This window comes from Geospiza fortis, unplaced genomic scaffold (genome assembly GCF_000277835.1).
Source record: "Geospiza fortis unplaced genomic scaffold, GeoFor_1.0 scaffold78, whole genome shotgun sequence".
In the NCBI taxonomy this organism is placed as follows: Eukaryota; Metazoa; Chordata; class Aves; order Passeriformes; family Thraupidae; genus Geospiza; species Geospiza fortis.
Genome location: NW_005054339.1, coordinates 4,901,842 through 4,916,053, shown reverse-complemented (window position 1 = coordinate 4,916,053; position 14,212 = coordinate 4,901,842). Strand labels below are relative to the sequence as shown.

At 38.7% G+C, this 14,212-nt stretch overlaps 1 protein-coding gene across 1 annotated transcript in view; it reads left to right on the top strand.

Annotated features, from left to right (window-relative positions):
• IL17RD (interleukin 17 receptor D) overlaps positions 1-9,223 on the top strand; it is a 58,799-nt gene extending 49,576 nt beyond the window's left edge. Inside the window, exons 11-13 of the mRNA XM_014307639.2 lie at positions 168-352; positions 2,562-3,498; positions 5,972-9,223. Of these exons, the coding sequence (XP_014163114.1) occupies positions 168-352; positions 2,562-3,498; positions 5,972-6,087 (1,238 nt within the window). The 3' untranslated portion in view covers positions 6,088-9,223. The remainder of the gene's footprint in view (positions 1-167; positions 353-2,561; positions 3,499-5,971) is intronic.
• Positions 9,224-14,212: the final 4,989 nt, after the last annotated feature.

Genomic DNA, 14,212 nt, shown 5'->3' with positions numbered 1-14,212 from the left:
CAACTCTTAAGCTGGATAAATAGAGTGTGTACAACTTTTATCTTTCAGGATGGAAAGGAGAGGAAAATATTTAGGAAAAAAAACCAAACATTACTGCATGCATTAGTAAAAAGCCTACAAAAGTAATAAAAGCCCAAAACAAAACTTTCTTTTCTCTTGCACTTTAGAAAATATATATTCCCATCTAGATGAGGAGAGCTCAGAATCTTCAGCATATGCTGCAGGTCTCCATGTGGAAAGACTTCGACCCCGGCCAAAAGTGTTCATCTGCTATTCCAGCAAAGACTGCCAGAAACACATTAATGTCATCCAGTGCTTTGCTTATTTTCTTCAGGACTTCTGTGGCTGTGAGGTAAACTCAGCATTTCATATGTAAACAACTTTTCCTTAATTGAAACAGCACTCCCGAAATTCTGTGCTTGAAAAGTTGGTATTTCAGTCACTCCTTTCCAAAGAGATAACTTTTGTTATTTTTCTAAATCTAGGCTGTATGAATTTTCTTTACTGGGGGAAATTAACAGATCTTATCCAGTGTAAAGAAACCAAAACAACCCAAACCAAGAGAATAGTAAAAGATCGTGATTTCAGGACTTTCATTCAGCCATGTTTAGCTTGCTTTGAATTAAGTGCTTTTTCTGTTCAGTAGGCCTTACATCTTTAGAGTCAGCAGCCACAAAGAGGTATTGTTGTCTACCTGATACACTTTGGTGTTCCTAAAGTGTAATTTAAAAGAAGTTGAATCTATCAAGACTTCTGCTCATAGAGCAAAAACTGCATTATTATCATTACTTGTTGACAGCATGTACTTACTAATTGATTTTTATTTTTTATTTCCCATCTGTTACATTAATACTGTAAAATCAGCAGCTCTTTTTTTTTTTTCGTTTTTGTTTGAATGGTATGAGAGAGACATTTGAATTGCTACTTTGAATGAGCAGGCCTAGAATCTCATACTGCTGTGTGAAATGGAATCAATATGTGACCCGTTTTTCACTTTCCAGCTGGAAAAGGCAGGACAGTTGCTGATCTCTTTGTGCCTCATTTTTTCCCCCACCCCTGGGATGTGACTGGCCTGAACTGGAGCTGGGTTTCATTACAGCAGCTCTGCTCTCTGGTGACCAAACACAGAAACACAGCCGAGGCCTCGTGCTTGGCGGGGATGGTCACAGCTTTTTCATCTGCTTAAAATAGTTCAGGATAAACTATTTTGTAACTAACTTACTTGAAACTCCTTTTAGAGACGTACTTCAGCCCTACTACACTGCCCCTCTTTGGAATAGTGTTGAGATGAGCTCTTAGTGCTCTAACCATGGAATATATGGTCTTGGACAGCATACAAAATTGATATAACAAAATAGTGGTAGCACCTATGTACAGAAATAATACATGTTGTTATTAAAGCTGTGGAGTTTAATATAAAAAGTGATGCTTAACGCATAACAGAAGAGTTGCACAAGTATTTTTCATATGGAATTGGAATGTTTTCTCAAAGGATAAAACCAGTGACATTTAATAGCCATTTAAAATAATAGCTTGTCCATAATAAAAATCCTTTCTCACAAACAGCAGGCCACACAGGATTTTGAAGAATAGAAACAAAACTAGACACAAAACTACCTACATCTCCCAGGCAGCAGTAAAATGACCTCTCCTCCCCAGGCTAGAGCTGTCTGTTTGGAAGGAGCTGACAATGATCTTCAGTCCAGCTGACCAGCACCTCAGGCAGGATCACTTGCTTCCTGTAGCCAACTGTGTGGCAGCAGTTTTCAGGAGTCCTTGTGTTCTGGGCATGCACCTACTCTGTCTTCTGATAGGGCAAAGTTTTCCACTCTGCTGTGGGTGACACAGCAGAGCAAAAGTTGTTGTTCTCTGGAAAATGCTTCAAAGATTTTATAAGTGATTTTGATGTGTGTCCATTATGCAAGTTTTTTACATCTGGTTTTTTCTGTCATCCTACTACTCATTCCTCCTGTGAGATGAAGCATTGTGTCCCTCATCTTGGTGTACACAAGCATTTCAGATAATGTAGAATGGTCAGAAAGCTTGACCAAGTACAAAATAAAATAACTCCTAGGATAAAACTTTCAGAGCTTTCTCATCAGATAAAATTGCTGTTGTTTTGCATCCTAACTGGAAGATCTTGATATTATAGGCACTAATTGTGTTTCTATCTAGATATGAAAATTCTTGGCATCACACTTCATTAATATGCAAGGATGATAAGTGAATATGGCACTTAGGGGCACAGTTAAGTGGTAGACTTGGCAGGGCTGGCTGAATGGTTGGACTTGACCTTAAAGGTCTTCTTCAATTCAGCACATTATGGACCCAGACATACAATGGTAAATGTTTGAGGCAAGCACAATTGTTTATTGTCGATTGATGATAACAAATTTGATTACATAAGTTAATTGTAATTTACTTCATCCAGCCACATTTTCTATGTTCTTTTTGTTCCCCCAAAAATATTGCTATGTATCAAATCCATAGTGGGTTTTTTTAAGGAACCACTTGGGTTTATATATATTAAACTTAACCAGATTTTTTTCCCACTTTTTTAGGTGGCTTTAGATTTGTGGGAAGATCTGAAAAGCTGTAAAGAAGATCAGAAGGAGTGGCTTATTAAAAAAATAAATGAGTCACAGTTTATCATCATTGTGTGTTCCAAAGGAATGAAATACTTTGTTGAAAAAAAGAACTGGAAGCACAGAGGAGTAGCCAAAGATGCAGGAAAAGGAGAACCCTTTCTCTTTGCTGTGTTGACAGTTGCAGAGAAGCTTCGTCAGGCCAAGCAGAACTCAGCTGACCTCTGCAAGTTCATTGCAGTCTACTTTGATTACTCCTGTGAGGGAGACATCCCTGCCATTCTGGATCTGAGCACAAAATACAAACTCATGGACAATCTCCCCCAGCTCTATTCACACTTACACTCCAGAGATCTTAGTGTGCAGGATTCAGAGGGGTTTCCTGTTAACATCAGTAAAAGGAATTATTTCAGGAGCAAATCTGGGAGGTCCCTTTATGTTGCTATTTGCAACATGCATCAGTTCATTGATCAGGAACCAGATTGGTTTGAGAAACAATTCATTCCCTTCCCTCCACCTTCTTTACACTACTCGGAGCCTGTCATGGAAAAATTTGATTCAGGCTTGGTTTTAAATGACTTGGTGAATAAACAGGTGATGGATAGTGATTTTTACCTGAAAACAGATCTAAACATTTCAGTGGGGAATTCAGACTCTCACTGTATCATTCAGCACTTAAACCTTGGAGAAGATATAGAAACTCAGGACATTCAGGGTGGTGGCAGCTCTGTCCTTCAGCCATTGCTACATCTTGTTAAAGCTTCAAATCTGAAAGACATGCCTCGAGATTCTGGGATCTATGATTCATCTGTCCCTTCATCTGAATTATCTTTACCTTTAATGGAAGGACTATTGACAGACCAAATGGAAACATCTTCCATTACAGGAAGTGTTTCTTCATCATCAGGTTTAGGTAAGATACAGCAGTGTATCCAAACTTACATTCAGTTACTGTGCATATTTCTGCCATCTCCAAATAGGTAAGTTAATATGTGAGGAGCCATATAAAAGGTTGCAGAGAAAGGTGAACATTCTGTAAAGATGGTAAAAATAAACACAAAATTTTAAATATTTTAAAATATAAAATAAAAGTAAAAATAATATATAAAATAAAAATATCATATAAAGATAAAAATAGGTAGAGTAACTTTGGAAAAATGAATTTTTCCTAAACTTACAGTGTGTGGAGGAAATCTTAGCTAGATAAGATTTCACTAAAATTCTATTAATAAGTCACTGCTCGTTAATTGACCTATTCTTGGAGAGATAGCTTCTTCCTTCCAGGGACCCCTTGGCAGCTGGGATTTCAGCTGACAGCTGTGTGCTGTAATCCAGAATGGTGAAGCATTCTCACAGCCAGCCATAAATCTAAACCTGGCATCCTGTTTGGCTCCAGCACATACTGGATCCTTTAGGGGTATCCTCTGTACTGTGGTTAACTCAAGTTTCAGAATGACATCAGGCTTCTCACCAGATACAGGGCTGGGGAGTGAACAAATGGCTTTCAATGGAGTAATTTAAATGCTTGGAAGACACTCTCCAGAACAGACACCCAGCTCAGATACCTCCAGTTAGAAGGTGTAAATTTTGCCTCAGGCTGTATAAAAAGACTGATCTAACCTTACTAGTTACAGGATATTGAACTGGCATCACAACTATCTCAGTGTGGAATGTTTCAGCAATTGCATTGATATGATAAAAGTGCTCTGCTGAGATTTTCCTTAAGCAGCCATGTGGGAAATGGATTTGTAGAGAGTTTTTAAGACTTAACACAAAGCTTACACAGTATGCTGTGTAAAACTTAAACTCTGTACAAATCCATTTCCCACACAGCTACTGCAGGTGAATATTGTATTTTCATGGTTGTATGCTATTCTGCTTTCTAGAATAAGTGTTGACAGTGCATTAACTAGACTTTTCTCTTGGGTAAATGATTTTTTAAATTCTTATTTAGATAATTCATAACTAATGTTTGATGCCAGAATGATCTTGGAGAAAGAGAATACAAATGCTGATTTACAGATATAGCACCTATCAGTTAGATAGTCTATGTGACTGAATAGTTAAAATCTGAAAAAAACTCCAGTTGGAAAAAAATACAGATTTCCTGTTTTAATTAATTAATTAAGCCACAATTACTCTGTTTCCAGAATTAAAACTATATTTTTTACTTTCCTACCATCTTCTAACTGAGTCTTTTCTCACATTTGTGTGAAAAAGTGCAGATGATCTCTGTAAAGGTTCTAGTGAAAGTCAGATGCTAGTGTAAAACGTATGGCCTGCCTGGAAGAATGCTTTCCCAGTGTCCCCCTCCTGATTCAATGGCTGAGCTGTCAGCTGGGTGTCCCAGCTGCAGGGAGGCACAGGAAGAAAGAGGCAGTCTTCCCAGTAATTAATTCTCAAGTCACATACCCCCTTGTTAACATGCTCCAGCTGTAGAGGTTGAACGTTAGAGCTCTTGCTGATAGAGTTGGATCTTTGCACTGATGTTCCAGTGTCTCAAGAAACCACAATTTCTGCCATTTTCCCATTTACTGTCCTCATCCAAAAGCACCACCCAAACTGGCTCCCCCAAACCTCCCTCACCCAAACCACAGCCCTGATGAGGTGCAGGTCACAAAGGAGAGGAGACAGCACTGGAACTGGCTCTAAAACCATCATCTCCCTTTTAGATTGCAACCCGTTAAATTTCTTTAGTGTCCCAGACATACAAAACATTTACAGCCCTAATATTTGTATGTGTGCTAATGAGAGGAGTAAATAGAATTTTTAAGCTTTTATTCTTGTTCTGAGAGATAGACACATCCAAATTATTGCTCTGAATTCACCCTACATTTCAGTTTTTTACTTATTTTACCTGTTACTTGGTCAGAACAGATGTGAATAGCTCTGACATTTAGAATCTCAAAAGATCTTTCCTTTCTTCCTTTAAAGGCCAGTTTGATATAATCTTTTGAATAAAAATCATAAATCCCCTAACTTACTATCTTTCAGTGCAGTTCCTGATTTATCTTTCATAAATCCTTTCTATCTTTCAGTGCAGTTCCTGAGCAGACTACTGGTCTGCAAAGTAAAGATTCTCAAAGATATCATCATATTTGGCATCCTCAACTGGAGTTTAAACCAGTTTAATTTTGATGAAGTACCAACAACCAAACCTTTACTAGGGCCATTCACTAATGAGATTTTCCCGAAGAAGTCCAGCCTGGGAAGAAAATCAGTGTTGTACCTCTAGATAACATTTTGCTGACATGACAGTTTAGCCTCAGGAGTGCCTGACAAGGTGGTGCAGAGGCACTTCATAAGTTTTCTTGGCATTGTTTCTGAAATGATGAGTACAAAATCTCTGTTTCAATTAATGAATGTCACTTTTTTTCCTTTTATAGGGGAAGAAGAACCTCCTGTAATGACTGCTACAAAGTTCTTAGTGCCTGGAATATGTAAAGCAGAACTTCATTGCCACATCCACACTGATGAACTGCAGGCAATTGCTCCTTTATAATACATTACAACATTGTTATGCATTGCCACTTTATCAACAGCCTCTGATTGTGCTTTAACTACCACACTGTCTCAGCACCAAATCTACGTGAAGGAACAAACTGCCCCTGAAGAAGATCTGTTATTCCATTTTTTGTGGCCAGTAAACTTGAATCTGTTGGTATTTTTATAAAAACTCTTTCATGATTTGAAAAATGTAGCATGGAAAACCAGAAGAGCATACATTTAAAATAATTCCTGTTATAATTTAAATGTCATTAGATTACACTGTTTACAGATGCTATAATCAAAATGTACTATTTTTTGCTAGGAATAACTTTGCAACTGGGCATAAAATAGTTTGGAACATTAAGCCTTAGGAAATTTTGTAGTCCAGCTTCTAGTTTTAAGTGCTGATGTACTTGATGGCAGGAGTGTTGTAGTGAATGAGAACAGGATTTTTTTCAGAAGCAAGATAAAATGCCAAAGGTGACATCAAGAAATTCTCCATCAGAATTAATTTTCTTTTCAAAATGTTTGAGCTCTCTTCCTCAGCCTCCTTTTCCCAGATGCTAATGTGTGTCAGTATTTAATTCCAGTGCATGTCTCCCTCCCCTGCATTGATCTCCTGTGTCTCCTCTGCAGTCTGGCTGTGGTGACTCACAGACAGCCCCATTCTGAGGCTGAGCATCATTCTAAATAGACAAAAATACAGGTCCTCCATGTTCTGAATGATACCATGGAAACAAAGCTTCCTGTTTCTTCCTGAAGGGCTGATATAAAGAATGAGATGGGAGAAGGAAGACCATAGCTTATATTGAAGATATTCTAGGTTTGTTCAGCCATGAGAGGAGTATGATTTATGGGGAGTTCATAATATCATTCAAGGACAGGTGCTACAAAACCACCTGGGCTAAAACAAGCCAAGACCAGCAGTTAACAAGCAGGAGTACTTTGTCTTGAGCCAAGCAGTTAACAGAAGCCAGTGAGTTATTTTGCAGTTTACACTACTTATCATCACTTAGTGATTAAGATTGTGTACTGTCAATAGTGTTATATTAAGGAAAAATGCAAAAACTACCACTGGCCATTTTTATGTGCTGATACAGAGCAGGCATGTCCTGTTTCCTGCAGTGACCAGGTGGGTAAAGCTTCATCCAAAATGTCCCTCCTGTGTCCCAGGAGCAAGTTTTCTGAAATGAAATGCGTCTCTGTAACTGCAATTCCAGGCACTATTACAGTAAGTATGGGCACAGCAAATACTAAAGGACACCTCACCAATGTGCCTTTGCTCATTCTGGTCACAGAGTCAAATTCTGGCTCATTTAACCTGAATTCACATTCCACTAGCAGGAGGTTACTTTAAAGATAATTAAGGGAGAACTCAAATACCTCAAATATTCTCTTAGTTTTAATAGATGAGAATTAGACATTGTTAACTGTTACATTTTATTATCCATTTTAATAGCATGAGATAGAACTATTAAGTGATGATTTTGGCTGAGTAGCTGTAAAGCTCACGGGTTGTTTTTGTTTTGTTTTGGGTTTCTTTGTGTCAGTTTTTATTTAATCATTGCAATTTCCAAACAAAGGACTCTTGAGATGGTTATCACAGATGGAGTAAGAAAGTGCTGTAACAATTATTTGTGTATAACAATTAATGGCAGGACTCTGACATGCTTTGCAGTTGTAATATGGAATTCTGTCATCATTTGGGTCAGCATGTGTTGGATCTGGAGGGCCTTGTCCAGTAATGAAATGTTCCTTTTTTTCTCTGCTTTCTGAATTTCAAAGAACGTTACCAGGAAAATTTCAAAACTTGCAACATCTAAGTCTAGGTAATTTTACACACGTAGTGAATCATCTGTGCCTTTGATATTTTTTTAATGCTGTGCCTTGGGCCTTATTGAAGGTAAAATTCTCCATGTTTTCCCATTGCTTGAAGGTCACACTAGGGAAGCATTTAGAGGTAAATGCTCCTCCACTAAATCCAGCTATGAGGGATATCCAGCTATGATTTGGTGCAATTCTTGTTATTTTACTGGAGAAAGGGTTTGGATTCAATAAGCCAAATCAGAAAGGTGACACAACCTGTGTGCTGAAGATCTGCTGTGCATAGAAATCCAAAGCTGCACAACATGAAAGGAGGAGGAGGAGGCATTTCTTAGCAGTGAGCTGGTGAAGGTAATGCTGCTTTCATCCATGGGAAGTTCCAGCTCACTTACTGTTATATAATGCTGGGCTAAAGATTGGGAAGCTTTCCTTGTTCCATTAAATACAGTGGCAGAATCGGTATTATGAAATGAAATTAAGTTTTCATTTTGAGCTCTAAGAAAGCTGAGTGTTGAAAAGGGATGAAGGCAGTTGCACAAAGAATCACTTGTCATTAATGGTTTTTTTTATTTGTTCAAAATTTGCTGTACAATCTTGCAACACTTATTTGTTAATTATGAAAAGTCTATGCAGATGACAGTCACATCTAGGGGTGGGAAGGAAGAAAACTTCCTTTATTCCTTCTTAGCTTAAGGTGGAAGCAGCATATTTTATGTACTCAGAAGAAAGACAACATAATTAAGTGAAAATATAGATTAGGATGGCCCACACCTAAAGTTTACAAAAGTAAGAGAAGTAATACTTTAACTTAGTATAGCTTTTTTACAAAGTCACAATTCCTAAAACAGTTAGATACTGTGTATATTGAGATACTGGAGGACATAGTACTGAATTGGCAAGACTTCTTTATGCTGAGAATAGCAGCAAAAATCCTTGTAAAAATTATTTTTTTAAAGATATGTTAACACACATACTAGAGGTTAGCTTACTACTGTTTTCAAGCATTAGTAAATTCTAAACATCATGGTAATGGTGAAAGGATCCCTTGAATTTCTGCTACACTCAAGTGTGTGGACATGGGATGTTTCATATAGTGTATTTTCTGGGAGGGTGAAAAAACATTGGAAAGCTGAAGGCTCAAGATGTGACAGTGTGTTCAGCGTTTTGGATGGGAGTATATATACAGTTGTTGCCATAATTCATACCTGTCCATGGACACATCAACTGTTGAAATTAGACTGCACCTGACATTTTCAGAAATAATGTTTTGTCATACTTTAATTTAGAAGTTAAACACCAAAATAAAATATTTTTGTGTCATTTCATTCATTGGGCTTTTCTTATACTATTAAAAAGAAATGGCTGAAAAGTGCAATGGTTTTGTCCTGCACACTTTGAGTGCAGTTCCACACAACACAACACACAAGCAGCCAGACCTGCTACCTGCTGTTCATGCCCTGCAGCTGGGAGGGAAGCAGCTGTTTTGATGGGTTTTTTTAATAGTTGAGCAGCTCTAAGAAATGTTAACTTCTAAAACTTCTGTATGGGATGGACTGGGTCAGATTTTATTTTTTAATAAAATTGCATTAATATGATTTTATGTAATTTTTCCCTGTATCTTCCCTGGAGGTCTCCTAGCAGTACATGGTTGTTCTGCGTGCCAGGTGACACATTTCCACAAAACTGTAGTAACCTGGATTCATTTTATCAAAGAGGATGTGATAAATACTTAAGATTTATATGTGAGTTTTTTTCATCCAGCTGATTTCAAAGCACTGTTCCAGTCAGTGAACCCTGCAAACTGTAATTTTAGGGGTAAGCCTTGAAACCACTCTGATTCCTTATGTTACTTGGGTAAATGAAGGGGATCTAGTTACATAATGTTAGATATAATTGTAGGTACACAGTTTGGGGTAATTGGGAGTGGGGCTGAGCCTCATCATCCCCAATGGGTTACAGCTGAGAGCAGCACTGCCAGCAACGAGCCATGGAGTGCCCAGGGGCACTGACCAACCACCAAAGGGAGCAGAGGGCACACAGGTGCAGTGCATCAACAGGAAGGGATAAAAGGTTGGGCTGAAGAACAAGAAGGGCAGACCCTTGCAGCCTCCTGAAGTGATGGGATGTTACTCTGCATGGGCAGATGCCTGAAGCCTTCTGATGAGGTGAGGTGTTATTGTGTATGGATGGATGTTTAAAGCCTTCTGGAATTGTGTGGTGATACTCTGTGTATCGTGGCTCTCTCAACTGTGACATGCAATAATTTATGATACAATAGGCTTTGTAGTTATAATAGTAAAAATCCATGCAAGAAGAAGTCAACATGTGGAGAAATTTCTTCATCACGTAATAAAAAGACTTAAATCTGTAATGAAGGAATGAAGGCCAATTTACAAAAATCAAACTTTTTTCCAAGTTCTCCTGGTAGGGTCACAGGCCTTGGCAATAGATGGCAGGTTGAACTAGCATGAGTGAGTGTATGGAATGCTGTCCTGTTGGGCTGCTGATTTAGTTGGAATTCTAACTATTTAGCTGCTACTGGTGTGCAAAAAAACCTGCTTGTAGAGAGGCAGTCTTGTTGATTATAAGAGTCAGGTAAGTTTGTTTTGTGGCAGTCCATCATTTTGGTTTTTATTCTCCATGGGGGAAGTGTATGTCTGTGGTTTCATGTAATTCTAAACTCTCTGACCATCTGCTCCCTGTGCAAGTTCTGTGTTAACCCTTTAACTGTAAATCAACCTCAAATTGCTCACAGAACTTGCTCTGAATTTTTGTAAGAACCAGACAGGTTTATGATGAGATTTTACTCAACCTATAATACTTTCTATTGATAATCATAATTCATTTTCCTAGGAACACAACATTTCTTCAATATTGCATATCTTAACAGCCATAGAACCTTAGATTGTACCAAGGACTTAGGAAACTGATACAGTCTTTTTTTCCATTTTAAGCTAAATTAACCTTTAGAGTTTCTCTTTCATTGGAATATTGACTGCTTCTAATAACTGCAAACCAGGAGTTCTTCATTACATTTGTCAGTACAGTAAAAATACAGATCAAACCTAAAAACAGAAGTCACCCTCTTCATGCTTAAAAAAAATTATTTCTAATTCAATTACAGAGACCTAAACTTGTCAAATTGGATGCCTTGCATGGTAAAAGGGAAAATTAAACACTTGGAGAATGGGTTTGTTTATTTATTTTTCACAGAGTTGCCAAACTGAACTGTGTTTTAAAGAAAAAAAAATCCCCAAAGGATTTTACATTGAGGAAATCAGTGCCAAGAATATTTTCAGGGCAGCAAGCTACTGTCTGGTGAGAATAATTTCTGGTGCAAGTTGTAGAACTATAATCACGATATAAAAGTGTTTTTGGCAATTCTTTAGGCCTTTCTGGAAGGCAGTGGCCACACCCTTTTTGTAATGCTTTATTTCTCAAGTGATTCAACCAATCTCAATGGGTCTGGTTATGAAATCAGATACTAATGATGGGAGTGGGACATGGATGAGACAAGAGTTTTCTTTATAGGTGCACAACTGGTCACATACAGGCCATGAGCAAGTGTTACTGTCCTCATGTTATGTGAGAGTTGGGTAGGAGCTGGATGAAGTAGAGCAGATGGATCCCTTGGGAATGGAGGTGGGCTGGTGTCAGCTGGAGGCAGAGCACAGGGCTTCATGTCTTGAGCCATAGTGGTGATTCTGTGAGCAGTCAGTGTGTTTGGTTAGAGATTATTGTTGCAGCTTTGGTGTTTTGCAATAATTTCTGTGATGGAACCACAGGCCACTGGTTGATGTCTCAGAGTGCTGCAGCACCACTGCAGTAATCTACTGCTGGAGCATGGTGGGAAACAGAGGCACAGCAAGACCTGCAGCAGGAGGAAGAGGTAGATTTGGGGCAGACATGAAGCAATGTTTTATTTCCTTCACAACATCCCACAGAGACCTCTGAAGTGTGAGGTACCTCGGGGCAGGCTCTGCAGGAGCCTGTTTCAGCCCCACAGCACTCCTTGGTGCTGCTCCTCTGGAAGTGCCCTGCTTGATGAGAACCTGGTTTGCAAGAATGACTCCTTTATAATTTTGATGAACATCTAAAGTGATTTAATTGCTGTCAGTTACATCATACTTATTTCAAAATAATTAAAAGTGAGAATAGGATTAGACCTACTTGTCTTTAGCAATGTCTCATAGAGGGGATGTACCCATAAAAGCTGTGAGTCACCAACAGAAAGGAAACTGTCTGCTCTTTACTGTAGCTTTTGCAAACTTGCCAAGGTGTGTTTAGGTGTTAGGAAGGAAGTCACCATCTCTTTGCTGAAGAGTTGGACAATGCTTACTGAGGGTGGAGTGGGAATACCAGTGGCAGTGAATCAGGAAAACAGGGCAGGATTTGTGTTTCTGACCTTCCCCCTCTTTGCCTAGGCTGCCTCCAAAGCTGAGAAATACCACTGCATTTTTTTGGATATTCATGTTTTTAACCTTTAATTGGCTTGCTAAACTTTTTTTTAAGTATAATAGTCAGATATCATTGTGTTTTTAAGATAATGTTTTGGGACTGAAGTAATTATACATTTAACAGTTGAATTTTATATTTTGCATACTAAAGAAAATTCCATGCTCGCCATGATTTTAAAATGCTGAACAAACCACAATTACAAATTACATTATATAATATATTGTCTTTAAACCCAGAAAATACCAATTAGTAATTACTCAAAAGTGTTCAGTCTCTCTGGACAATGTTTTTAGTTGGTGTGTTTGAGCAGATTCTAGTTTGTTATATAATTATGAATGTTACATCAATTAATTGTTCTTTCACTGTGTGCATAAGTAAGTGGAAATTTTGTGGACATATAAAATACTCTAAAAGTTAAGGGTCTCTAAACAGAGCATCTCTTCCCATTTTCTGATAATGACTATCGAATTAAGCTTTAAAGCAGAGGTCTGGAACTGCTGCTTTCCATGACAGGCATGGTAAGTCCTGGATGAAAAAGGGACATGCACTTATATCCTGTGCATCTCTGCTTTTGTAACGGGCACTGCCAAAGCAGGGGATGGGATGTCTGTTTTCCCTTATCTTGGCTGCAGCTATGACAAAGGGTCAGTGTTTGGGGAACCCATCAGAAATTATCAGATTGAGCAACCTCACAGGTTTCTCCCTTCTCCTAATTATATCAATGCTGCTGGGAGCCCAGGTTTTGCCCATAACCTGGTGTTGCTTAAAACATAAATTCCTGATTCGGCCATAGGGCAAGAGAAGTGCCAAGTCTCCACACACCTGTGTAATTTATGAGAATTGCTACTTTAAGAGCAGAAAAAAACCCTCCAGCTGTAAACTATTACGTAAAACTACTATGGCATCTTGAGGGCTATTATCCAGTTGAATTGTCCTTAGTTTAAAAATAATTCACCTTACAAACCAGTATCTTTAAAAATGATAATTCTGGAATGTTTTCATTTCATACAGTGTGGAGTTCAGAGATTACTGTAGTATTTCAACCTGCAGAAATGGCATGGAATTGGAGACATTTACTTAAAGCAAGGTCTGATGTCCATATGTCTCTTCCATACCACATTCCTATCCTCAGCAATTAGAAACAACTGAGAGATGAAATCTCCTCACAAGGTGTTGTTTAGAAAGTAAGGCCAAGCCATAGTTAAGTATTAGTTATTCTGCTGTCAGGTGTTTCTGGTGTCTGGGCTACAAAACGTGATGAGTTCCTTTTATTATTGTTTTTCCGCTGGCTGTTTTATGTTGGCAATGCTACTACTGTGAGAGACCTACCACCTACGTGTCTTTTGAATGTGTATTTGTTTAAAGTGATGTAATTGTTAGTATTTATTATTATTATACTGACTTCGGTCCAAGAAAATAAGATGATCTTTACCAGGCACAGTACAAACATAGACTAGAAAGAGTTCCTCATCTAAAGTGCTCATCATCTACCTCCATCTTCGCTTTGCTATGGTTTTCCAGGTCTAGGGCTTTTGAGTGTATTTCCATACTACTATTTTGTCCAAAACACACGTGGCCTGTTACCATCTATACGTTACTTGTCGCTATTTTCCGCAAGTTTTTAACCTAATGGGACCGGCTCCTGGTAGCTTGCTGTTAATATCGTTCGAGACAATCAGCGTGGCGCGATGTCCTTTGCCTGTCTCTGGTCGGTCTGAGTCCTTAGCTGTTCTCATCCCCAGCTTGGCTTCCTTCACCTTGCCCGGGGGGAGGCCGGGGCAGCGCAGCCCGGAGCCCCGGCAGACGCGGGGGCCGGGGCCGATCGGGGCTGCGGACGCAGCTGCTGTGGGCCCGAG